Source organism: Lepus europaeus, chromosome 10 (assembly GCF_033115175.1).
Source record: "Lepus europaeus isolate LE1 chromosome 10, mLepTim1.pri, whole genome shotgun sequence".
NCBI lineage: Eukaryota > Metazoa > Chordata > Mammalia > Lagomorpha > Leporidae > Lepus > Lepus europaeus.
Genome location: NC_084836.1, coordinates 103,445,133 through 103,472,740, shown reverse-complemented (window position 1 = coordinate 103,472,740; position 27,608 = coordinate 103,445,133). Strand labels below are relative to the sequence as shown.

Genomic DNA, 27,608 nt, shown 5'->3' with positions numbered 1-27,608 from the left:
GTTGGAGCATGCTCCAGGGCCCCCTATCCTACGCACAGCCAGAAGGGTTGGGACCACCTAGCTCATGACTGTATCCCCAGGGCCTGGCAAAATGCATCTTGAATGAGTTCACCAAGTGAATGAAAAGAAGCTGAAGCTCCAGGTCCCCCTCCAGATTCAACACCTGCCACCCCCTTCCCTTCTCTGGATCTCCCATTCCCGTCTGTCACAGGACAGATGAACTGGATGGTTTCAGAGGTCTTATTCATTACAGGGCTTCTTAGGGAGGTCCAAAATCATAGCACATGTGACTTGGCATCACTTCCTGTTCCAAGAGCCCAGGGGGCAGCTTTCAGACTGTTGGTCACCTGTCAGAATCTACAAAAACTCTGACATCATCCAAGTGATCCCCACCAAGTTCACTGGGCTCCTTCGGGCTTTGCTAATGCACATGGTGGGGATGTACCTCAATGCTGCTGAAAATTTTTAAGCAATCTTTTAAAAACCAATCAGGTACGGCCAGCGCCACGGCTCAATAGGCTAATCCTCCGCCTTGCGGCGCCGGCACACCAGGTTCTAGTCCCGGTCGGGGCGCTGGATTCTATCCCGGTTGCCCCTCTTCCAGGCCAGCTCTCTGCTATGGCCCGGGAAGGCAGTGGAGGATGGCCCAAGTCCTTGGGTCCTGCACCCGCATGGGAGACCAGGAGAAGCACCTGGCTCCTGGCTTCGGATCAGCGCGGTGCACCGGCCGCAGCGCACCAGTCGCGGCGGCCATTGGAGGGTGAACCAACAGCAAAAGGAAGACCTTTCTCTGTGTCTCGCTCTCTCACTGTCCACTCTGCCTGTCAAAAAAATAAAAAATAAAAAAATAAAAAAAACCCAATCAGGTTGAATTTTGGGCCCAACCCCTTGCAGAGTCCAATAATCTGTAAGCACAAACCCTATGACAGACACTTAGTGTTCATCAGTTCAAGAGGAGTCTATTCACAGACCTAGTGATTAACACTACAGAAGAAATTAAAAGTGCACAGGAATCGATAAAGATGGCGTATGTGACTTCAGAAAGAGGAAAGAGTGGAGACAAAGATAAGGTCAACAACAAAGATATCTAAAAGGTGCCACATGGAACCTTGGGGAAGCCTCCAGAGGCAGCTGCTACAGGCACTGGTGCCCCAGTAGGATTCAAGGTAGCAGTAACTGTTTCACAAGACAAAGTCAGAGACCAGCAGGTCCTCATTACTTATCTGTCATTAACTGATGGAGTGATCTTGAGCCAGTCCTGTCCCTTCTGGGCCTGTTTGATTGCCTAATCATCTGACCACATCCCTTCCTTATAAAGAGACAAACAGAGGCAGATTCTTCACTGTCTAGGGACTAATCTAGTACAAGGACTCACAAAAGAGGTCACAAGAGAGGTCATCAGGTCCAAATGAACTGTGGTGGCCAGTCTTTCCCTAAACAAACAGCAAAATCAAGAGCTGACCTTCCAAGCACATTCTAATCCCAATTTGCTTTAGGAGGTTAGAAAAAGTCATTTAGATCCTCTGTCCACTGATGTCTTCCTTACAAGCAAAAACAGCAGTAGGAGTTCCTCCCAGGTCCACCACAGAAGACCAAAGGACAATGCACAGGCTCTCAAGAATAACGTGGCTGTAAGGGAAGTGGGACACTGCAGCTGAGGCAAACACTCAACAATGTCACCATCCCACTGCCAGCAAGACAAGAACCACAGATTCATCCACCTCTTCGGGAAAAGGGCACCCAAGGCAACCATGGAGCCATGAAATGAACTGACCCTATGGCTATGGAATTAAATCACCACTCTGAAGAGTGGACAATAAAGAAACAGACCTTACAATTTTTTTTTTTTTTTTAAAGAATACATCTCATTTTTTTTTTTTTTTTTTTAACCACAATTAAACAAAACATCCTGGGTCCAGACCAGGTCTTCCACTACATAAGCCTTTTCACCCACACTCTTGTGGTGAGTACTCGGACAGGACTGCAGCCAAGGGCACAGCTCAGGTGGGCTAAGGACAAAGGAGTTGGAGTCTAGCTGAGGTCAAAGAAGTGAGGTTCAAGACCACAGACACTTAGGAGGCATCACAGCCAGGTGTGCTATGGAAAAGGCTACATACTGTGAGTATCCCTGACTCCAGAAATCTCTACCTGGAGGGTCTTGGCAAACATAACAGGTGTATTTCTCGGGCACATTTTCTTCCAGTAATCCCATGCAGACCCCATGCTGCCAGCACTGGCACTCTTCACACTGTTAGAATTAAAGAAGCAACAAAAATTAAACTCAGAAGGTATCCTCTACCAAAAGGAAGACCCACCTGCTTGGAGGGAGGACAGTAGGAAAGGGGAGGGAGGGGCACTCCCACTCACTTCTATAGACCTGAGCTGCAGCCACAAATGTGGACAGGCATTGTCTAATATGGTAATATGGCGGCTTCACATGGGGCTCTATATTTAAACAAACACATTAAATTCATTTCCTCAGTCACACTAGCAATATCATTAAGTACTCACAAGCCACATAAAGTCAGTGGCTGCTATACTACGATATTTAGATCTGTTAAACAGCACTGATCTCATCAGAACAACTAATTTTCACTCCCATTTCTATAGGCTTTTGCTTTCCTGATCCCTTTATGGGAATGCAGTTAACGCTGTCTAATCTGGAAAAAGGCTAACCTGAAATGAGGAAAGGGCGAGATGGAGTTTGGCTGAGACATTCATCAGTGGTGTGACTGCTCAGGCCACTTCTCTTCCCTGTACTTCTGGGACATGATTCCTATCTGCCCCAGGGGCTGTCTATGAGGATTCAATGGGTCACATAAAAATGCTCCTATTGCAGACCCCAGCTCACAGCTCTATGTATGACATAGTTGCTACTACTAGAGAGCAAGCCAATTCACTCTGAGCCCTCCTGGAGGCATCACAGAGGGTCACACAGCTGATGGGAGGCAAAGGCAGGCCAAAACACAACCCTGGCAGATTTAATCTCTATGGTCACCTGCCTTCCTGGTATATTGGGAAGGTGCGAGAGCAGGAGGAAGAGAGGGGAAGGAAGGAGTTAGACAATGAAGGCAGCAATAAGAGACAGTGGATAGCTGAGGACAGAAGTTCAAGAACTACAGAAGAGAGAGGAGAGAACGGAGAGGAAAGGCAGGAATTCCAAGGAAACACTAGAACACTTCAAGCAATTCCAGACCAAGGCCCTGAATTTTTAACTACCCTACCCACAGGTTAGCCTGGAAGGAGGACAGGGAGCTATACAAGGGGCTGCAAATCCGAAGAAGAGACAGTTTATCAACCACTTGAAGTCAGATGGCCTCAGAGGCAGATACAAGGTCTCTAGGAACCAACAGGGGCAGAGCTAGGAGAGACTTCGTGTAGGATGTGATATAGATTCTTCAAATTACAGATGAGAAAATGGAGGCTCAGAAAGGAAAAGTAGAGTTTGAAAGACAAAAAAAAGCAGTTAAGAATAGAAAACAGACTAACAAAGATGAAACAGTATCACCAATACATTTTCTAAGTGTCTTGAGGACTAGGGATCACTAAAAATGAATCAAAACACAGCTAAATTTCAAAATTCAAAATGATAGCTTTTTTGCATGTGGGTATAGATTAAATCATTTTTAAAAGTTTGTTTATGGAGCAGTATTATGGAGCAGCAGGTTAAGATGATGCCTATAATGCCAGCATGCCCTATCAGTACAGGTACAAGTCCTGGCTGTTTCACTTCAATCCAGCTCCTTGTTAATACACATGGAAATGTAGTAGAAAATGGCTCAAGGGCATGGGCCCCTACCACCCACATGGGAGATCTGGATGGAGTTCTAGGCTCCTGGCTTCTGCTGGCCCCACCTCAGCTGTTGTGGACATTTGAGGAGTGAGCCAACAGATGGAAGATCTCTATAATTCTGCCTTTCAAATAAATAAATACATCTTTCCAAAAAAAAAAAAAAAAGTTTAGGGGCCAGTGTTGTGGTATAGCAGGTTAAGGGCTGTCTGAGACAGGGCCATATAGGCGCTGGTTCAAGTCCCAGCCCTGGATGTTATGGCCATTTGGGGAGTAAGCCAGCAGATGGAAGATCTGTCTGTCGTCTCTCTCACTGTAACTCTGTCTCTCAAATAAATTTTTTTTAAAAACTAAAAAAAAATTTCACAAATTCACTCGGGTGTTGTGGCACAGTGAGTTAAGTTACAGCTTGTGACACTGGCATTCCATATTAGAGTGGCAGTACAAGTACTACCTGCTTCACATCTGATCTAGCTTCCTGCTAATGTGAGAGTAGCAGATGATGGCCTAAGTACTGGGGTCCCTGTCACCCATGCAGAAAACCAGGATGGGAGTTCCTGGCTGCAACCTGGCCCATACAGGCTGTTGTGAGCATTATACACACACACACACACACACACCTTTTTTTATATAAAAAGAATAGGAAACTGGCAACAACAGTTGCCTCTAAGGAATAGGTAGTTGTGGGATAAAGTGGAGCTAAGTGTTGTTTTCTAGACTTTGAACTATGTGAGTGCATTATCTAGCAACAAAGAAAAAACAAATTTAAAAATATAAAGCTTTGAAAATGAGATTCTTGTTAAAACTGCTAAATAACTTTTAGTGGAATTGGGTACTTATTGTATATTTATTGCTCTACGGCAAAGGCCAGCTAGTTTAATTAAGCCTATAGGCCAAACCCAAGTGGAATGTTACTTTTGCAAATAAAATATTACATGAACCAGCCATGTGTCCTATGGACGAATAGGGCAGAACTGAGTAGCTGCTACAGAACCATGTGGTCACAAAGCCTGAAATATTTGTTATATGGCCATTTAAGAACTTTGCTAAAATCTGCTCTGAAGCATTCAAAGTAATTTAAATATCAAGTGCATTTCCTGATGTTCATTTCTATGTGTACCCAGGTTTCTCAAATACTCAAGGTTATTCAGCAGGATTATCACAGATAAATATAATTAATAATATACCTAAAGTTGATATCAAGTAAGAAAATGACCAAAAGAAAATTATTTCTCGCCGGCGCCACGGCTCACTAGGCTAATCCTCCGCCTTGCGGCGCCGGCACACCAGGTTCTAGTCCCAGTCGGGGTGCTGGATTCTATCCTGGTTGCCCCTCTTCCAGGCCAGCTCTCTGCTGTGGCCAGGGAGTGCAGTGGAGGATGGCCCAAGTGCTTGGGTCCTGCACCCCATGGGAGACCAGGATAAGCACCTGGCTCCTGCCATCAGATCAGCGCGGTGCGCCGGTTGCAGTGCGCCAGCCGCGGCAGCCATTGGAGGGTGAACCAACGGCAAAGGAAGACCTTTCTTTCTGTCTCTCTCTCTCTCTCACTATCCACTCTGCCTGTCAAAAAAAAAAAAAAAAAAAAAAAAAAAAAAAAGAAAATTATTTCTCTAAAATAATTCATGCACTTCCAGAAAACAATTCTAAATGTATTCCATGGTTGTTCTATATCAAAATTTAAGTTAAAATTTTATTTTAAGAACAAATTATTCCTACCTTCCTAACTAGAGGATGAATGCATTAAAAAGGTTTAAATTATATTTGTTCTCATTAGCTCCACCTATATTAGTGACTTTTGGCTGAGGTTACTGAGTAGAAAAGGTACATAGCTCACATGAAAGAGATCATCAGAAATTGTCCCCTGGGGCCAGCATGTGGCACAGCGGGCTAAGTCACTGCTTGTGACACCAGCATCTCATATGAACACCAGTTCAAGTCCTGGTTGCCCCACTTCTGATCCAGCTCCCTGTTAATGTGCCTTGGAAAACAGCAGAAGATGGTCCAAGTGCTTGGGCTCCAGGCTTTGGCCTGGCTCAGTCCTAGCCATTGTGGTCTTTTCTAGAGTGAACCAGCAAAGAGAAAATCTCTTCCTCTCTCTCTGTAACTCTACCTTTCAAATAGTCTTAAAAAAAAAAAAAAAAGAAGAAGAAGAAGAAGAAGAAGAAACTGTCCCTTCACAACACAAAGTCAGCAGGACATACTCTTGACTTGAATGACAGCAAAGAAAAGTGCTAGTAAAAACCAAGGAGTTTTTAAAAATATATATATTTTTAAAAGATGTATTCATTGGGGACAGAGCTGTGGAATAGCAGGTAAAGCCACTACCTGCAGCACCAGCATCCTAAATGGGCACCAGTTCACCTCCCAGCTGCTCATTTTTTATCCCTCCTTGCTAATGGGCCTGTGAAAGCAGCAGAAGATGGCCCAAATGCTTGGGCTCCTGCACTTGTGTGGGAGACCCAGATGAAGCTCCTAGGCCTGGCTCAACCCTGACTGTTGCAGCCATCTGGGGAGTGATTGAAGCAGTGGATGGAAGATGTCTCTTTCTCTGCCTCTTCTTTGTAACTCTGCCTTCCAAATAAATTTAAAAAAAAAAAGGAGGTGGGGACAAAGAGACCTTCCATCCTTTGGCTCACTCTGAAATGGCCACATGACTGGGGCTAGGGCTGGGGCTGGGCCAGGCTGAAGCCAGGAACCTGAACTCTATCCAAGTCTTCCACATGGGTAGCAGGAGCCCAAGTACTTGACCCATCTTCAGCTGATTTCCCAGACACATTAGCAAGGAGCTCAATCCAATATGGAGCAGCCAGGATTTGAACTGGTGCTCATATGGAATGTCGGTGTCACAGACAGCAGCTTTAACCCACTGTGTCACAATGCAGGCCCCAGCCAAGGAGCTTTGAAGTGAGCTCAACACCAGGGTGCTGGGCACAAGTATTGAGTTGAGGCCAGCTTGGGGGAGACCAGACAGAAGCTTAGATGCAGGAGACAAGAAGTTGGCCTTTACTGCCCTATAACAGTTGGTACAGCTCAATAGTTCCCAATTTCTTCACTTAGCATCAAATGGCGCATCAAGTTGCACCCTCGATACTTGATACAGCAGTCAATGGAGAAAGTACCATGAATCAGAATTGGGTTGCATACTGTTGATATGGAACAGCCTTGTCAGGAGAGGTCTTTCTTACCCACCCACTGGGAACTCCTAAGGACAGCTGAGGGCCAAATACCATCAGGCTATCAGGGCCCAGAACTGAGCACACACCCAGAAAAACAGGGTAGTAACCAAAGACCATCAACATCCTCTATAAAATAAACTTTATTAAAAAACTCCACTTAAGATTTATGTCTTCACATTATGTAACAATTTTCAAACTGTTATCCACAGAGCTTCAGAGGTTCTAAGTGTATGTGTTTAAAATGGGACAAAAAATGCATACTCAGGTTTCATGCCAAATGTTAAGGCTACAGAACCCATCCATACACAGTTTTGCATGCTAGGCTGGCTCAGCATGATGCTGTCCTAGGACTAAGCCTTTTCTCCCATCTCTGATGAATCAACAGGACTACACTGCACACTATTCAGGAGGAGTCCCCCTGAAAAAAGCCATGTGCATCACATTTGTGTCACTGCCGCACAGCCAGAGAAAAAGAAATGAGTCACCAAAAATGCTCCAAGTCAGACACTATCACTCACACTCTGCCTCTCAGACATCAGGGAACCTGCCCGCCACTACATTTCTGACCTGAAACATGAAGATTATCCATACCGAACTTCTGAAACCTCTGTTTTACTTGTTAGACATTTTGGGCTTCTGTGAAGGAGTCTATTGGGAAAGGGCTTCTGATGCTGAGAAAGGTTTGGAAACCACTGAACCAAGGTATTCTGAAAACCAGAAAGGTCAGGTGATCAAGGAGACCTTCCATGCTCCCTTGAGTCCCAGAGGTTACTATGCAGGCTCCTAAAAAAGAAAGACACTCCCTAAACCCAAAAAGTGTGAGAGAAAGACAGAGACAGAGAGAGAGAATGTGTATGTGTGTGTCTGAGAGAGAGAGACAGTGTGTGTGTGTGTGCGAGACTGCCCACGTGTGGGCTCCTGTGCCTGCACACTGGTAAGGAAGGGTGAATCCGCTAGCTTAGAAAGTGCTGTTATATTTCAAAAACAATTTTTTGTCTCATTTCTCAATTATAAATGTGAATCCCCATAACTAGGGACAGAACATCTGACTGGGTATCCTGGGTTCAAATAACCTGATAATTCATTTAATGGTTCTATATTTAATGGTTCTCCAACCATGAGCAAAATGTATCTTCATAATTTAGTTTACCCAATTTTTCCCAAAGACTCGCAACAGCCTGGCTAGAGGTAAAATGGTATTTTTGAAAATATTCCAGAAATGTTAAACCATTATTTAGTGTCACTACAATGAACACAAAGAACATTACTGGGGCCAGCACTGAGGCATAGAAGGTTAGGCCTCCATCTGCAATGCTGGCATCCCATAGGGGTACCAGTTCCAGTCCTGGCTGCTTTACTTCCAATCTGGCTCCCTGCTGGTGCGCCTGGGAGAGCAGCAGCAGATGGCCCAAGTCCTTGGGCCCCTGACCCACGAGGGAGACCAGAAGGAAACTCCTAGCTCCTGGCTTCAGTCTGGCCCAGCCCCAGCCATTCCAGCTCTTTGGGCACTGAACTAGTGGGTGGAAGATTTCTCTCATGCTCTTTCTGCCCTTCAAATATAAATAAGTCAATCTTAAAAAAAAAAAAAAAGAGAGAGAGAGAGAGAGAGAGAACATTACTAAGCTACATGCATGCCAAGGAACACCACAGGACAATAAAAAGAAGTCAACTATTGATGCACAGACCATGGATCAATCTCAAGAAAATTACACTGAAAAGATACATCCCACATAATTCCATCAATCAACAGTCGTACAATTACATAATAAGAAAGATGTAAAACAGGTTAGTAGTTTACAGGGCTTAGAGGTAAGGGAAAAAAAAGGACAGAATGGCTGGCTAACGAGGGGTAACACGAAGGAGTTTTGTGCTGGCAGAACAGCTGAGTATCTTGACTGTGGTAATGACTACAAAAGGCTGCACAGCTGCTTGACATGCAAATGTGCACAGTACATGTATTTAACTGGCGAACTCTGAATAAGTTCTGTTAATTGTGCCAATGTCAATTTCTTGGTTTTGGCACTGGGCTGCGGTTTGTGTATGCTGTTGGCACAGGAGGGCGTGTGGAGGAGGAGTGCATGGGCTTCCTGTATGTTTCTTCCCAACATCCTATGAATCTAATTATTTCAAAGTAAAAATTTTTAAAAAGCACTAGGAAAATACAAAGTGAAAAAGCAAGTGTACCTAGTCACTCTCTGATTTTTCCAAAGATTTGAAGAACAAAGGTAAAGCCCTCAAAGCAGAGGGGATTGCTGAATACAAAAGACAAATGGAAAGATAAAGAGGCAAAAATCCAAGTGTGCATTAGATCGAGACCCATAGGTGAACCTCCAAAATTGATGTCCAAAGCACTGCAGGACAAGGAAATAACATTCTAACACAGAAAGCAAGCCAAGGGCCGGGGTGTTTTTCTCATAATCTTAACAGACTGGGTCAAGGGGGTAGCCATTCCAACCCCTACTTCCATGCACACAGTAACAGAGACAGGCCCCAGGCAGCGTTTTTATACAACACAAGGCTGCCCACACTTCCAAACTCTACCACCCACCAACAGATCAGATGACTAACCCAGGGGGAATCATTTGGCCCAGGACCAACCTCTTCCCACTCTGGTCTACAGCTTACCTACACCTTACCCAGGAATTCAGGATTGGGATTGAGATCACAACCTCACTTGACATAAGTTGTCCCATAAACACAAAAATGTAAAATCGGGGAGAGGGGGAGGGGTCATGAATGATCATTTTACAAGAAAATAAGCAAGTAGCAAAAAGAAAAAGAATGAAATGGGCTGTGGGGAGAAGCAGGAGACAAAGTGGACTGACCGCAAGACAGAATTCCAGGTTCCTGAGCCTGGCAGCTTTCTCCGGGTTCCAAGTTCCAGGCTATTTTCCCAACAATACTTATATTCACCCCAAAAGAAACCTAACTAATTGAACCATGACTTACTGAAAAAAAAAAAATAAACAAAATAAAATAAAATAAAACTCAGATTCCTTGGCCAGCCAGGGAACTGTCAGGAATTCCCGGGGTATTTACAACAGCCCTTGGAGGCAGCCAGATGAAGCAGAACAGCTGCAATGAACAGGAAAAGAGGGGCCAGAGGCCAGCAGGTGCTAGCCAGGGAGGGTCTCACCAAGCAGGTAGGGCAAACTCACTCCAAAGGCTCCTCCCAGATTGAGAGATGACAGACACGCATGTCAGGAAAACACAGAGCAAGAAACTATGTTATAAAGCCAGCCTCCATTTCCACAGGCCGTACAGAGGCTTGGGCCACTCCCAAAGGTGAGTGCCTGCTGCTCCCCTCCTCACGGTGTGAAGAGAGGCAAGGTCCTTCCCACTGCAGGTCTCACCTGGCTCACACAGAGCCCAAGTTTAGGTTCAAGGATCCCCAGGTCCTCTTTCACTCTATTATGGGCTATTTAAGGGCAGCCTGGGATCCTGAGGACCAAAAGGAAAAACAAAGCTCAGTCTGCTGCTGTTCACATTCTCTGGGGCTTCCGAGGTGACTCGTCACTGCTGCGGGGCTGGAAACTTCCCCTAGGGACCTGTTCCTGGGAGCGCTACCTACCTGAATCATGAAGTCATTCTCTTCCTGGACTTCACAGATGCAGCGGACCACTTCAAAATCGTAGCGGTCATCCCCATCGAGTTCCTCGTCCGGGTTGGTGGTCACATCGACATCCTGGCCGTACTCCTCATCGCTCCAAAGAAAGCTCTCAGAAGACGACTCACTCAGATTATCCTCCTCTGGGAGGAAGAGGAAAACAACAGGCGTTACTGTACATTACAGTTGCACAATTTAAAGTAAAGCTCCATGAGCTTTCACAGGCTGGGAAATGGGGACCTTCATTCCTTAGGCCTGTCCTCTGGTAACAGCCCCCACCCCCACCCCCAAAGCATGCTGCGTGGTGGCACCGCACTGCGCTCTGAAAGAACGGAGCCCAAGCTAGCAGCTGTCCATTGTCTCCCTAGCTCCTCAGCCTCACCCCACCCTGTCAGGCCCTGGCTCCCAGTTGGCCTGTTCAAGAGACACTGGTAAAGTTCTGTACACAGTGGGAAAGGAGACAGGGGGAGACTGGAGAAAGAATCAGAACCAGTACAGGCCCGATCAGTTAACGTCACACCTGCTGCGGCAGACAGTGGTCTAAGCCAAGGATCCGCAACACAATCAGAGCCTCCTTACCAGATGCTTTCACTTTCCCTTTGTGGTTTCCAGACTCTGAGCCATGAAGCTGAGGGCTCATGTGGACGCCAGGCTTGTGTGAGGACCCGCACCTGGTGACAGCAAATGCCTTGGGTGGAGAAGGATCCTGGGAGGTGTCACTGATCTCCTCATTGCAGGGGCATTCTGGAAGCACAGGAAGGAATGAGCCACTGCAGACATCACCAGGGCAACAGAGTCGATCTCTCCCAACCAACAGGCCTCTCCAGGGATTTAGATTTGCAGCTACCCTTGAGCATCTCAATCCCCACTGCTTCCTTTTCACTATTACCCCGTGTCCCCTTTGTGTAAGCCAGAAGACACACTGAGAACAAAACATGGCCTTTAACTCTCAAGGATGGAACAGATTTTCTTGCACATCTCTTTGGGGGCTAGACAAACACTTTTCAAGGAGCAAATCCTTTCTAGAAAGGTTCAGATGGGTGTAGAGGGATGTTTAAGAGCTATGAATGCAAGTGCAGTCACTCATCCGCACATCCTCTCGTACTTGGATGTCTTCGTGTTGACAGCACCGCACCAGAGCATGCTGGCCAGCACAGGAAGTGGGAGGCTTCTATAAATGCCAGGCGGCACCTCCTCGCAGGGCCCACGCAAGTCCTGGGAAAGGCCTGCTGGTCCTGCTTCGCCCCAGAGCAGCCTCAGAGGCCACCACAGGAGACAGCACCCACCCCCCATGGTGAGGAAGCCCCCACGTGAAACCCTCAAGGGAAGAGTTACCAGGTTTGACTTTCTTTTTCTTTTTCTTCTTCTTCTTTGGCTTCACTCTCACAAACTCTTTGAACTTCTTCTCTTTATTCTTTTCCTTGTCTTTTACAGCTAGAATTAAACATGAGTTTAAGTGCTGACATTTTAATGTTTTGTCTTTAATGCTGGGAGGTTCTTAAGTAATGAAACACACCCAATGGGAAGAACTGGGACAGGCAGGGTAGCTGGTTCTTGGCCTGGCTCTGCCTGAGAAGTCGCCTTCCTTTCCCTTGAGAGCTCCTGAGAGCAGAGCCATTCCTCCACCACTTAGCCTTTATTTTATTCATTTTATTTTTTATATTATTTGAAAGGCAGAGACAGCCAGAAGAACTATTCATTGGTTCACTTCTCAAATATCTACAACAGCACAGGCTAGGCCAGGCCCCTGCACCCACGTGAGAGACCCAGAAGAAGCTCCTGGCTTTGCATTGGCTCAGTTCCGGTCATTGTGGCTGTCTGGGGAACAAACCAGTGGATGGAAGACCTTTCTCTCTGTCTCTCCCTCTTTCTGAACTCTACCTGTCAAATAGATAAATAAAATCTTAACAAACAAAAACAAAACAAAACCACCTGAATGTCAGGGCCCCCTCTCAGAGATGTTGACTTAATTGGCCTGGGATATGGCACAGACCTCAAATTTTTTTCATTTTTTTTTTAATTGAGGCATAATTCATACAACATAAAATTAATCATTTTTATGTGAACAATTCACATCTTCCAAATACGACGTCAATTTCTCTACTCCTTAGAGCAAAACTCTTCAAGTCATCAATATTCCCTGTCCAAAGTTCTCCTTTTGACTTTCCCTAATTCCATTCTAAAAAGCTCCCACCTACCACTCTACTGAGACAAGTGTTCAAATTTAGTAAATTCCCTATTATATCTAGCTGTTTATTCTCCATGTTATCAAATACAGCTGCGGCATTTCAAGTAATTCATCACATGTCATTTTTTAGATCTCAAGCATATGAATATCCTATGACCTAGCCATCCCACTTCGAGAGATCTACCCAGGAGAGAGCTTAACATATATCTACATAGGGACTGACAAAGAAGTTTCATGTGTCATCACTTCAAACTGAAAATTGCCCAAATGTGCATTAACAGGGGAAGAATATACCCATCAATATATACAGCAACATAAGGGAATCTCTTAAGTAGGTTGAGTGAAAGCAGCCAGACAAAACTAGTGTATTCTACATGATTCTATCTATAAAATGTCCCAGAAAATGACAACTAATCTTAGGAACAGAAAGCAGGGATGGGTAGTGTGACACAACAGGTTAACCTGCTGGCTGGGACTTTGGCAACCCATATCACAGTGCTGGTTCACATCCCAGCTACTCTGCTTCCCATCCAACTAGCTGCCAATGCACCTGCGAAGGCAGCAGGTGATGACCCAGGACCCCTAGATGCAGTTCCTGGCTCTTGACTTTGGCCTTGCCCAACCCTAACAGCTGTAGGCATCTAGGGGCTGAACCATGGGATGAAGCCCTCTCGCGTGTGCACTCTCCTCTTTCAGCCACTCTGCCTTTCCAATAAATAGATTTTGTAAAAATAGGGATTAAAAAAAAAAAAGCAGGGGTCAGCATTGTGGAGTAGCAGGTAAAGCTACCACCTATGAAGCTGGCATCCCATTTGGGCACCGGTTTGAGTCCTGGGTGATCCACTTCTAACCCAGCTCTGCTTAGAGCCTGGGAAAAGCAGCTGAGGTAACACAGCTGTGTGGACCTCAGCTGCATGGTCCAATACATTCAGTGGTCAATAGCCACACACAGACGCTGAGAACCCGAAATGTGGCCAGCCTGACCAGAGATGTTCATTAAGGATTTAAAAGACTCAGTAGAAAGGGTGTAAAATAGCACACTGGCAGTTTCCATACTGGCTGCACGCTGAGACGGTACCATAGTCACACTTGGTCTAACACTAGGAATGCATTCTGAGAAGCATACTGTTAGACAATTCTGCCAGTGAGCAAACACTGTAGAGTGTACTTAACAAACTAAGAAAGTTACAATGTCAGGAGGCAATATAATCAGAAGGGACCACTGTTACAAATGGGGTCCATTATTGACTGTATTTTGGAGAGAGTTAAAATATAAAAAGTTTCCCCTATTTCTTTTCATATTTTAAAAATACATTGTATTTCTAATGAATAATGCAGGAAAAATGATGAAGAAATTCTACCATGACCCTGACACATGACATCTCATAGCATATCTGAGGACTGACCTATCTGAGAGTCAAAGCCCTTCCCCACTGGCCAGAACCTTGATTTTGTACTGCCAGATATCTTATAAGATCCTTTTACCACTTAATACCTATATACTTTAATAGAAAAGCCATAAACCAAAAACCATAAACCACAAATATGTAGTGATATTATAATCACAGGTAAAAACAAGCTGGGACAACTTAAGAGTTTATTAGAAAATCACTAATTCTTCTGTAATTCCTCCCAGAAATTCAGGGTTTTTAACTTCTCTAAGTTTCAGAAGAAATTTCTGAAAAGATTCTCCAGTAATGATATGGAATGAGCCTTTATGGTAGTCCATACCACCTCCATTGTGAATCCCATACAAAATCAACAGTGTTATCAGAAAATACCCTTAGGGGCTGGTGTTGCAGTGTAGTGGGTTAACCATTCCTGTCCCATGTGCTCCACTTCTGAACCAGCTCCCCATTGGAGGAGGATGGCCAAGTGCTTGAGCCCCTGCCACCCATATGAGAAACCCAGATAAAGATCCTAGCTCCTGGCTTCAGCCTGGCCCAGCCCTGGCCATTGCGGCCATTTGGGTAGTGAGCTAGCGGATAGAAAATCTCTGTCTCTCTCTTTGTAATTGTTTCAAACAAATAAGTAAACGTTAGAGAAAGAGAGGGAGAGAGAGAGAGAGAGAGAGAGAGAGAGAGAGAATATCCTCAGCTGCATTCAAGATGAATGCCACATCTGGACCTAGCAAAGTCCCACAGCACCCTTCGGTTCTCTTGTCTGGCTGGCAAACACGCGTCACAGGTTTGGGGGCAGGACGATGGCACCATGCGCTTCAGAGTACAAGCTCTGCTGCCTAGTGAAGGAGCCCGCTCGGTCCCACTGTCCCCACTCATTCTGCAGCATCAAGGCCTTCGGGCTGCATGACTTTCTCAAGGGGACTTGGGCAGCAAGAGGCAGAGGCCTCTAGGAAGGCCACAGCTCCATAATTCTACTCCTGAGAACTTCTCACCACTTTCCTTTTGGTGGGATTCAACTGGAGCAGAGCAACCTAATGCCCGCTCTGTCTCTGAAACCTAAGTACTGAGACCCGAGCAGTGAGTGGAACCCTCCACGACGCAATGCAGAAACGAGATACTTACTTGGGGAACTGGCAGAGACCCTCTTCCTGGTCAGGTTCTCCTGGCTGCACTTGTCCAAAGCCGCAGAGCCCCTCGTTTGCACATGCCTCTTTCCCGGGCTTTCCTCCGGCTCCGGTGACTTCTCCATTCCATGGAAATACTTCATGTGATAGTGCAACAGCTTGGCTTTGCGGAAAAATTTTAGACAGTCCACAACTTTGCATCTAAACTTGTGGTTTAGGTCACCAGCTGATACATTAGATGTGACAGAATCATCAGTTTTCTTAAATGTATTTGTTACTGAAAAAAAAAAAAAAAAAAAGCAAAGATCCCTTGAGCTTATTCTAGCTAAGACAAAACACATATTAACACGTGGCAACATAGCAATCACACTGCCTTTACGATCAAAAATTAATTACAGTTTGGAGAGAATGAATACAACTTCAGGTAAAGTAACAGAGACTCAACGGCAATGCATCTTTAGAAAAGAGACATGAACATGTCTGTTTTAAGCAGCCATGCACATTCTCAGGAGAAGAACAGGAAGAAAATGAGGCATCTTGAGCCAGTTCTTATTACTCATGAGTGGGATCACCAACATCCTGGTACCTGCCTGTATGGACAAAATTAGGGAACACTGTGCAGCTCTCTTTATAAAACCTAAGGGGTATTACAGCATTTTTTGCACAAGACGATGTTGACTGTTAGAAAGCTTTTGAGATTTCAACATGTCCCCCCCCCCCTTTTTTTTCTTACTATGTGCTTTATTTGATCAAGAAGACCAAGATACTACAAGAAAAAACAAAACTCCTGACTGAACGGAGCCGGAAAGCATGAAGAGGACTTGGGGGACGCGGTGATCACGTCCAAAGAGACACAGGAAGATCCCCACCCAGACCAAATAACCAGGAGGCAATGGTCTGTCACACACCAACGAGAAATAGGGAAGCTGTCACACGGACGTCACCTGTGCTTGCTAGAAACTGTTATTTGTAGACTCCCTTCACAACATCTTCATCCCACTGATGGCAATCACCTTCAACTAAAGTTGCTTCCTCTCTATAGATAACGTCACCCAAGAATTTCCTGAATGCACCTTTGTTGAGTGAATCAATTTTTTCCTAAATACAATGATACAATCTCCACTAGAAGCATGCAGTGTACTGAGCTTTTAATAAATATTTTGATTATTCTCAAGTACTATCTCATGATCAGAAGGAAAAAATTCTAACACTCAGCCTAAATAATGCTCTACATTTCAAAATTAGGCTTGATGATCTGACCGATGCCGTTATACAGCCAATTTAAACAACAACAACAACAAAGGCAGGTGAGGGCTAGGGGTCAAGATACCACATGGAACGCCCGCATCCCATGTCAGAAAACCTGGGTTCAAGCATCAGCTCCACCCCTCACTGCAACTCCCTGCTAATGTGCCTCCTGGGAGGCAGCATGTTATGTCTTAAGCATTTGGGTCCCTGCCACCCACATAGGAGACCGAGTCTGAGTTCTGGGATTCTAGCTTTTGTCTAGCCCAGCTCCCGCTGTGTGAGCATTTGAGGAATGAATCCATGGATAAAAGATCTCATCTGACTGTCTCGCTGTTTCTATGCCTTTAAAGTAAGCAAAATAAAATTAAGAGTTAAAAAAATTATACACACATCTAAAACAGAATGCCTTAAGATCACTTTCTACCAAAGATAAAAATTCTAAGTCTCCAAATCAGTTTAGGTGTAGGAAAGATGAAGTACAATGGAATATATACTTCTTAGACAAACAATAGAAGGAAAGTATGTCAGTGAAGAAACTCAAAATTCAAACCTCATATATGTATATATGTATGTATATATATAAAGAGATTTATTTGAAAGACAGAATTACACAGACAGAGAGAGAGAGAAAAAAGAGTCTTCCATCTGCTGTTTCACTCTCCAAATGAAGCTGAGCTGATCCAAAGCCAGGAGTCAAAAGCCAGGAGCTTCTTCTGAGTCTCCCATGTGGGCAAAAGGGTCCAAGTACCTGGGCCAGCCTCTGCTGCCTTCCAGGCACATTAGAAGGGAGCTGGATCAGAAGTGGAACAGCCGGGACTCAAACCGCTGTGCATATGGGATTGCCGGCACTGCAGGCAGCAGCTTCACCCACTATGTTAAAAGTACTGGATCTGCAAACCTCTATGTATCTTCAAATTCTTTCTTAAAAGAAAAAACAAATGGTTTCTCTAAAATTTCCTCCTAATGGGGTTATTAGGCTATACCATGTAAACCTGCCATTTTTGTAGGCTAAGAAAGGTTATATATTGGTCATTTTACATGGTTCAACCTAATAAATCATTTTCTGTGACAGATATTAGTTCAAAAAGCATTGCAGATAACCCCAATTACCACTGAGTGAACAAAGTGAAGGTCGAAAGTCAAAGTGCATCAACAAGCCCATCACTATCTGAGGGCAACAGTGGTCAAGTCCAGTTACAGTGAACTGGCCATCCCTGGGCTTACCCCAGGACTTGCTTTGTGACAAACCTGCTCATAATGAAAGGCAGAATAACAAAATACAAACAACTCTGCATTTACACAATTTGAGGGTTAGAAGTAATGAGAGATTTGAACCAATTCCAAGAAGAATTACCATCCTCTCTACTTAAAACTTTGCCCCTTGTGTTCAAACACCCAAGGCAAACAGCACAGTGGCTAAAAGCATGGGTTCTGCAGCAGGACAGCCTGTTTCAAATCTGGCTCCTCCACTAATCCCACCTGCATGGGAGAGGTAATAGTGGCAACCACTTCACTGAGTTGTGAGAATTAAATGCATTACTTGCAAAGATCCTAGAAAAGTCACACAGAATTAAGTGGCCAACAGTGGTTATTATTACTATACAGTTTCATTTCAGACTTCACAAATGCGATCCATGAACAGCCTTTCAAGAATTAACCTGCACACAAGCAAACCAGCAGAAGTTTCCAGCGTCCTGGCTTTGTTGCTTATTCATGCCAGAGGCAGTATGGTATAGCAGTGATTGCTATATTTCAATCCTGCCTCCCCCCCGCCATTAGTAGGATAAATAAGCTGTGCAAACTAGTCTGATTATCCAGCTTCTTATCTACAAGAGCAAAGAGTATCAACTATTTCAAAAAGTCAGAGAGAGGGCTATAGATAACAGATGTACCTGGCACAAAACAGGGGATCAGGGACTAGTGCTGTGGCACAGCTGGTAAAGGCAACACAGGCATCACACAAGGGCACAGAGACTGTGCTGTGGCATAGCAGGTAAAGCTGCTGCCTGCAGTGCCAGCATCCCATATGAACACTGGTTCAAGTCCCGGCTGCTCCTCTTCCGATCCAGCTCTCTGCTATGGCCTGGGAAAGCAGTAGAAGATGGCCCAAGTCCTTGGATCCCTGCCCCCGCGGGAGACCTGGAAAAGCGCCTGGCTCCTGGCTTTGGATCAGCCCAGCTCCGGCCGTTGCAGCCAATTGGGGAGTGAACCAGTGAATGGAAGCACGCGCGCACTCTCTCTCTTTCTGCCTCTCCTTCTCTCTCTGTGTAACTCTTTCAAATAAATAATAAAAATACATCTTAAAAAAATTCCTCTCCAGGGGGATAGCACTGTGGCACAGAGGGTTAAGTTGCTGTTTACATCCCATATTGGAGTGCTGATTTGAGTTCTGGTTGCTGCACTTCTGATCTAGCTTCCTGCTATTGCGCCTGGGAAAGTAATACAAGATAACACAAGTACTTGGGCACCAGCCTCCCTTGTGGGAGTCCCGGATATATGCAGTTCCTGGCTCCTGGCTTCAGCCTGACCCATTTGGGAAGTGCCAGCAAATGGAAGATCTTTCTTTCTCTGTTGCTCTGCCTTCCAGCTAAGCAAAGGTAGGTGTAACAGGACCTCCAAAGGAAAGCAAGCTTGGCACCCTGGTGGGTCAGCTCCCTCTGAGAGATGGCTCAAGGACCAAAGAGGCTCTGATAAGCAGAGAAACAATTCCCCATGCACAAAGTCACTACCAGGTGCCACTGTCACAAAGTCCCTGGCCAAAGCAAGAGTTCTTTTCAAGAAAGCAACACTCATAAGAAAAAGTGAGACACGCTGGGTTTTGTCTAAAGGAACATGTATCAAAAGAAAGACTGGAGCATAATAAATTTTCAGTAATAGAAGTTCAGGAAGTAAATTTTCCCCATAAACTCAATGCAGTGGAGTACAACTTACTCATAGGCAACCATTGTGATTATGGCCTATTGGGAAGCCACCAATCAAGGATGGAAAAGCAATCCACACAAGCAATGGGGTCAGATAGACAGCAAACAGCCAGTGACAAAATCTAGTAAGCTATACAATCCACCATAACTATAGAACTATAAATCAACAAGCAGATAAAAATTGTATAGGAATAAAATGTTTGACTTTTTCATGAGAACATATGTAGCATGTGTTAAATTAAAACAACAGGAAAAAAGATGTACAAGTAAATACACCCTTTTGGCTTGAAGGTTTTACACACTGGAATATGTTCAAATCTACCAAATTTTTAAGGAAATGAAAAATTGTGATTTCCAGACTTAACAATTTCATCCTAACTTTTGCCACACTGCAGCCTTAGAGGAGGTGTGTGCTAGGTCAGCCAGTCCAGGCCGCACGGGCCCTTATTTTGCAGGCCCCGCCCACAGGCACACCAAGCCCTACTCATCCTTCAACTGCCGCCTTCTGCACAATGTTTTTTCCTTGGTGTTTCAGCAGAAAATACTCAATTCTGTCTCCTCTGAATTCCCTTAAGTAGTTCATAGGAAACACATCTTGTAGTACTTGTTTATTTATATTTATCTAACAGCTGGGTCTGTTCATTCCTTATTCTAAAAATCTTGAAATGGGGTCATTTTTTACTTCTTTTGCAGTACTTCCCTTAGTGTACGTCTACAGCAAACAAGGGAGTTGGCCTCTCCTGAGAATGCTTCTCATCATGAAGTGGAATAAGAAACTTCCTGAACAAAAGTGCATTTCCATGAGGCACAAGAGAAAGCCCACTACTGACTGTTTTTAAAATAGATTGAAGTGTTGTCCCCCACCTCCTACCCCCCAATTTGGGAAGCAGAAGGAGACAGTATGAGCTCCCTTCTGCCGACTCACTCAAATACCTACAACATCCCCTAGGCCAGAAGCAAACTTAGGAGCTGGGAACTCAATCAAGGTTTCCCATGTGGGTAGCAGGAGCCCAAACACTTAGGTGACCTCCACTGCCCCCCAGGATTTACAATAGCAGGAAGTTGGCACCAGCGCCAGGAATCAAACCCAAGTACTCCAGTGGAGGACTCAGGCATCTTAACACCAGGCTGAATCCCCACTCCAGAAGATCCATTACTGCAACAGGTCACTCAGCGTTAGTTGTCATCACTGTCACTCATCTCAGTTATTATACTTAAGACAAAGTTATTCATAATCCTAGCCAGGGGTAGTTTATCAGTGGCATAACTTATAAAATCATTTTATTTGTATATTTATTATTTATTTATTGGAGAGGCAGAGAGACAAAGTTCCCACCTACGCATTCATTCCCCAAACGCTAACAACAGCCATGCCTGGGCCAGGCTGAAACTGGAAAGCAGGAAGTCAATCCAGGTTTCCCACAGAGGTGGCCAGAGCCAATTACACTACAGCTGCTTTATAGGTTCTTTATCAGCAGGAAGCTGGAGTTGGGAGTGAGAGCCAGGATCAAACCTAGATATTCCAATGCAGGACACAGGCACCCCTGTTTTTTTCTTTTGAAATGACAATTTTAAATACTTTATTTTTATTCATCTATTTGAAAAGCAAGTGACACAAAGACAGAGAGGGGGAAAAAAAAAAAAAGAGATTGTTCTATCCATTGGTTCACTCCCTAAATGCCCATGGCAGTCATGGCTGGACCAGGCCCAGGTCAGGCCCAGGTCAGGAGACCAGAACTCCAAGCACTTGAACACTCCACATCCTCTGCTCTCTCCGTAGCAGGCAGCTGTATCAGAAGCAGAGGTTTCCAAACTCAAATGAGGCACTCTGATGTGGGATGCAGAGTCTCAAGTGGCAACTTAACTGCGGTGCCACAACACTTGCCCTCAAAACAGGCATCTTAACTGATGGGCTGAAAATCTAGTTCGCCTGCAAAATTCTAAAATCTAACTGCTTCACTTTATTGATCAAACAATGAACTAGCAATAATAATTAATAAAACACAATAGAAAAATAAAATGATGCAACCAGCAAAAATGTTCTGTATTTAAAAGGAAGAAGTAGAACACACACACAGGTAACTACACTAAGTAAAACTCAAGGGGTTGGTGTTGTGGTATAACATGTTAATCCACCAAAAACAAAACAAAACCAGTATAAAAACCCTTGTGATGGAAGCACGGACAAGGAACCAGGAGTTTGGTTGCCAAATCCCAAGTCTTACACACAGTGTGTATATTCCAAGAGGAGGACGAGATGGCCTCAGCTAAGCGACACCATCCACTCTTGGGATATTATGGTCTATGTGAGCATGTCACCAGCTACTAGGAGACAGAAGACAGAAAATCTGCACAAAATTGGTCCCTAGTGCCTGGAGATTCACCCCCCGAAATGGCTGCAATGGCTGGGGCTGGGATAGGCTGAAGCCAGAAACCAGGAGCTGCTTTCAGGTCTCCTGGCCATCTTCTGCTTTCTCGGGTGCATTAGCAGTGAGCTGGATTGGAAGTATAGCAGCTGGGACTCAAACCAGCACCTACACGGGATGCTGGTGTTGGAGGTGATGGCCCCTTCACAGTGCTCTCCAGGCACTAGGGACCAATTTTGTGGCACAGTAGGTTAAGCTGTTGCCTGCAGCACTAGTATGTCACTGTTGCGGTTCTATTACCTAAGACTGTAACATCTGTCTTCTTAGTAGACATTCTCCTTTGCTGGTTTAATGAGACAAGTTTCTATGTCAGGAGCTACTCTAGGAGAGGCCCATGAAGCAAGAACCAAAAATGCCAGCAACAAACCAAGGCCCTCAGCCTGACAATCTAAAAGGAACTGGATGCTGCTAACAACCACGAGCCTGGATCCCTCACCAGTTGCTTCAGATGAGAATGTGGCTCAGGCCAACTGATGGATCCCAAGCTCAGAGAGAAGGCAGCTGAGCTCTGCTTGAACCCCTCATCCACAGAAACTGCAGGAAATAAATGCTTTTTTTTTTTTTTTTTTTTTTTTTTTTGACAGGCAGAGTGGATAGTGAGAGAGAGAAACAGAGAGGAAGGTCTTCCTTTTTGCCGTTGGTTCACCCTCCAATGGCCGCCGTGGCCGGCGCATCTCGCTGATCCGAAGCCAGAAGCCAGGTGCTTCTCCTGGTCTCCCATGCGGGTGCAGGGCCCAAGCACTTGGGCCATCCTCCACTGCCTTCCCGAGCCACAGCAGAGAGCTGGCCTGGAAGAGGGGCAACCGGGACAGAATCCGGTGCCCCAACCGGGACTAGAACCCGGTGTGCCGGCGCCGCAAGGCGGAGGATTAGCCTGTTAAGCTACGGCGCTGGCCAATAAATGCTGTTTTAAGCCGCCAAGGTGGGGTTAATATTGTTACCAGCAACAGATTATAAATATAGAGTAGGATCAGCAGCCCTCATATTTTCTATATACTTGAACAATGCTTTTCCTTTAATAAAACACATTATTTTAATATTATAACAGGCAGCTTTAAATTATTTCTAAACTAGTTTTTTTTAAAAAACTTGGTGTAGAATTAAGTAATCCATTTAATATTTTGGTATATGCACTGCCAGCACCTCAGAAACCTCACAATGACGACTAGGATGGGGATATCCAATCTGGTTGGCAGTGCTCCGTCTGTCCTCACTTAACGCCCATGTCAATCTAAGCCATCTTGCTTTCTAAACCCATCTCTCCTGCTATCGACAGTGAGGTCTCAGCTCCTGCCCCCAACTGCTGGGCCACTGGTCCATGCTCTCAAGGTTGACTTCTATGCGTGCTCTGAGCCATTCCTCCTTGGCTTGGCCAAGTCTTCACTTCCAAGAAGATTTGCTCACTCCACGTGCAGGGAGACGTCCACATGGCCCTGGATCTCAGGGCCACATGCCACCGACTCCTGGCACAAATGACTACCTGCAGCACTTCATCATCAGCATCAGCATCTGTTCGTGGATCCTCTGACCTGTCACTTCTCTAGTCAGAGGTAAGAGCCACTTCTCACTGTCCAGTGTTCTCTCAGCACCAAACCCCCAAACAGTGATTATTCTTCTGGGCACTGAAACTATGCAGCTAGGTATCTTAATATCTTTTTGACACTAACTTCAAATACTGTAATAAATATTTTTCAGGTCTCTGAAAGAATAATTTCCTCAGCTTTGAAGAAATAAAAAGCAATCAACAGGAAACATGAACAGACTGAAACACAGCGGTCCCTTCCTTATCTGTGGTTTCATTTTCCACGGTTTTACAGAAGTCTGGAAATATTAAATGGAAAATCCCAGAAATAAAAAATCACTGTTTTCAGTTTTATGCCCTCCTCAGTAGCATGAACTTCACAGCACCCTGCCCATCGGGAGCTGACTCTGTTCCCTGTGTGGTCTATCCACACTAAACACCACCTGCTCATTAGTCAGTAGCTGCTGCAGTTACCAGATCAACTGTCACAGTACCAAAGCGCTTGCGTTCAAGTAAACCTTATTTTATTCACTAATGGTCCCAAAGCCCAAGAGCAGCGATGGCTGCAATTCAGATATGTCAAAGAGAAGATATAAAATGCTTTAAGTGAAAAGGTGAAGGTTCCTAACTTAACATGGAAAGAAAAACAATCATATGCTGAGGCTGCTCAGATCCACAGTAAGTTGTAATCATTCATCTCTTACTGTGACTAATCTGGAAATCAAACTAACATAGTTGTATACGTATAGAAAAAAAACAGTAAACACAGGTTTTGGCACCATCTGTGGCTGCAGGCATCTAGTAATGATCTTGGTACATATCTCCCTGAGATAATGGGGGAAAACCTATTCACAGAAAGGTCATTCAGATATTTAAAATACAAAAATCGACAGCCAGGGGCTAGCACTGTGGCGCAGCGTGTTAACGCCCTGGCCTGAAATGCCAGCATCTCATATGGGCACCGGTTCAAGACCTGGCTACTCCACTTCCCATCCAGCTCCCAGCTATGGCCTGGGACAGCAGTAGAAGATGGCCCAAGTTCTTGGGCCCCTGCACCTGCATGGGAGACACAGAAGAAGCTCCTGGCTTCATATCGGCCTAGTTCCGGCCGTTGCAGCCAAGTGGGGAGTAAACCATCAGATGGAAGACCTCTCTCTCTCTCTCTCTACCTCTCCTCTCTCTGTGTAACTCTGACTTTCAAATAAAATAAATAAATCTTTAAAAAAAAAAAAAAAGGTAAAAATGTCCATAAGTGGAGGAGCAATTAAACAAATCACGGCAAGTCTGCATTCCGTAAGTTTAAACAGCCATTACAAAGAATGAGCTAGCTCTGTATTTACTGATATGGATAATCTCGAGACAACAGGAAGTTGCCAGTATATACCATATAAATAAATTTCTTGTGAGAACAGGTTAAAGAAAAGATATTACAGGAGCCAACATTGTGGGCAGATGGTTGAGATGCCACCTTGCGACCCCAGCATCCAATGTGGAAGTATCAGTGCAAGTTACAGCTGTCTGCTTCTGATCCAACTCACTACTAATGCACGTGGGAAAGCAGCAAGGCGGCCCAAGAACCTGGGTGCCTGCAACCCATGTAGGAGACCTGGATGGAGTTCTGGGATCCTGAGTTCAGCTTGGCCAGCCCTTGGCTGTTGTGGTCATTTGAGGAGTGGGAGTGAACAAGCAGATGGAAGATCTCTCTCTCTTTCTGCCTCTTCCTGAATCTGCCTATCAGGTAAATAAATAAATACTTAAAAAAAAATACTACATATATGCATGCAGGAAAAATACCTGAAAGCCAAAGAATGGCTAAGTGGAAGGAGAGCAATCTGCCAACACACAGTGCTGGTGAACCCTTCAAGGCACATCTCCGCCCTGGCCTCCACAAAAATCACTGAGCATTTATGCCACAAGATGGCAGAACTGCCCCAAACACCAGAGCTGGGTGTGGAGCAGCAAGCAGCCTCCTCCTGGCCTACAGGCCTCCTTCACGTCAATTTCTCAGATAGCGACTGCATCGCAGTTCAGAAATGCCAAGGCTGTGGCATCTGCTAAGGACAGCAAACACTAACCAGTGACTGACGCAGCATCCAGGCCTCCAGAGGCCTCGCTGGATGTTTCTATGTTGATTCCGCCCTATTTCCTGCTTACTTACGTAATACATTCCTGGTCAATGAGTTTTCAACAAGCTCCCTCTCCCCCAGCAATCTTTCTGGGTTGTCCTGTACTCACCACTAAACCCCAGGAACACCATCAAGCTTCCAGATCCACAGATTTCCTTCTCAACTACAGGATTCCAGAGGCACCATCTAATCCTGGAGCACTAACACCACTTGTACCACACACTGCTCGTCAAATCCAGCCACGTATCAAGGTGCTCTCTCTGCCCTGGGAGCGGAGCAGTTCTACGTCCCACCCTGCGCAACGTCCCTAAAGGCAAGGGCCCTCTTCACTTTATCGGTACAACATCCAGCATCTGACCAGATGAAATTAGGTCCTGAGGGGAAGACAGGAGCTGCAGGCTGCATTACCAATCAGTAAGAAGTACGGACTCTAAGTCACTCCTTCTTGACAAGTATTAGATCCTTTGTCTACAAAACAGGGAGAACACAAGGGTACCTCAAAAAGTTTATGAAAAACAGAATTTTAAAAGTTTATTTTTGATACACAAAAATTCTGAGACTATGAAGGGTCCTCAAAATATTCAAGGAAAATGAGTATTATGAAGAAACTACAAATAGATTTCAAAGTTTTATGGTGCCAAATAAACTCAATTTTTAATTCCATTTTCCATTAACTTTTTCTAGTATCCCCATAATGAAATGTCAGAAGTAATCTAAATAATTAAATAACGTCAGCAGGGTCCAGAAAATAAAATATGGAATAGTCATATGATAAAACAAAATTATACATAATTGTAAAGAAGACAGTAACTGATGTGGAAAAATACCATATACGTAAATGCCAAGGCACTAAATATAATTTGATTCCTGTGTTTCTAGCAAGTTTTATGTGTACATGCGTATGTGTGTTTTATATGCAGAGGTTGCATCTGGAAGGATGGAACCACACACCAAATTGTACAGAGGCCCTAGAAAGAGAAGGAAGCGAGATAAAGGAAAATTTTTTACTTTTAATTTGTTTTAATTTTTCTTAGCATACATTAGCTGTGAAAGTTACAGCAAAAAAGACAAAAGGATTCTGTATAAAATAATTTCTTAAATTTTGTATAAAATAATTTCTATCTGCATTAATTCAAAAAGGAGCTGTAAAAACTCATCAAAAATTAGCATCTGAGGCCGGCGCTATGGCTAATAGGTTAATAAGCACTTGCCTGCGGCACCAGTATCCAATATGGGCTGCTGCACTTCCAATCCAGCTCCCTGCTGATAGTCTGGGAAAGCAGAAGATGGCCCAAGTGCTTGGGCCCCTGTACCTATGTGGGAGACCCAGAAGTTCCTGGCTCCTGGCTTTGGATTGGCCTAGCTCCCGCCATTGCACCCATTTGAAGAGTGAACTAGCAGATGTAAGACCTCTCTGTCTCTCCCTCTCTCTGTCTGTAACTCTGCCTCTCAACTAAATAAATCTTTTTTAAAAATTAGTATTTAATATTTTTATGCTGAAAAATAAAATTTCATTTAAAAGTCAACTTTACCCAAAATCTTTCATTTCTTTTTCTTTCTGACTTGAAATTGATGACCATACTAAACCCAGAGATTCCGGAAAGATCTGAAGATTCATGCCATATTACATATTTTTCAGAAAAGAAAATTAATGAGTAACTTATATAAGTTTGAATATTTTAGAAAACATTAAAACATTTTTCTATAATAGTTTTGAAAATAGACGCTTTATCTAATCATATGTAGATCTTTTCAAATTCTCATAGCCAAAACAAATCTTAAAAACAGAATCACTACATGAAAAATATAAGACAAGGACCAGCATTGTAGTAAAGCAGCAGGTCAAGCTGCCACCTACACCAACAGTATCCCCTTATTAGTGCCAGCTCAAATCCTGGCTTCTCTTCTTCCAATACAGGTCCCTGCTAATGCACCTGGGAAAGCAGAGGAAAATGGCTCCAAGTACTTGGGCCCCTGCTGCCCATATGGAAGACACGGATAGAACTTCAGGCTCCTGGGTTCAGCCAGGCCCAGTCCAGACTGTTACAGCCATTTGGAAAGTGAATCAGCAGATGG

At 44.5% G+C, this 27,608-nt stretch overlaps 1 protein-coding gene across 1 annotated transcript in view; it reads right to left on the bottom strand.

Annotated features, from left to right (window-relative positions):
- Nucleotides 1-27,608, bottom strand: part of PHF20 (PHD finger protein 20) — a 138,227-nt gene that overhangs the window by 15,742 nt on the left and 94,877 nt on the right. Inside the window, exons 10-14 of the mRNA XM_062204130.1 lie at nt 15,288-15,566; nt 11,910-12,008; nt 11,154-11,318; nt 10,539-10,717; nt 2,149-2,248 (exon numbers count right to left, since the gene is read on the bottom strand). Of these exons, the coding sequence (XP_062060114.1) occupies nt 2,149-2,248; nt 10,539-10,717; nt 11,154-11,318; nt 11,910-12,008; nt 15,288-15,566 (822 nt within the window). The remainder of the gene's footprint in view (nt 1-2,148; nt 2,249-10,538; nt 10,718-11,153; nt 11,319-11,909; nt 12,009-15,287; nt 15,567-27,608) is intronic.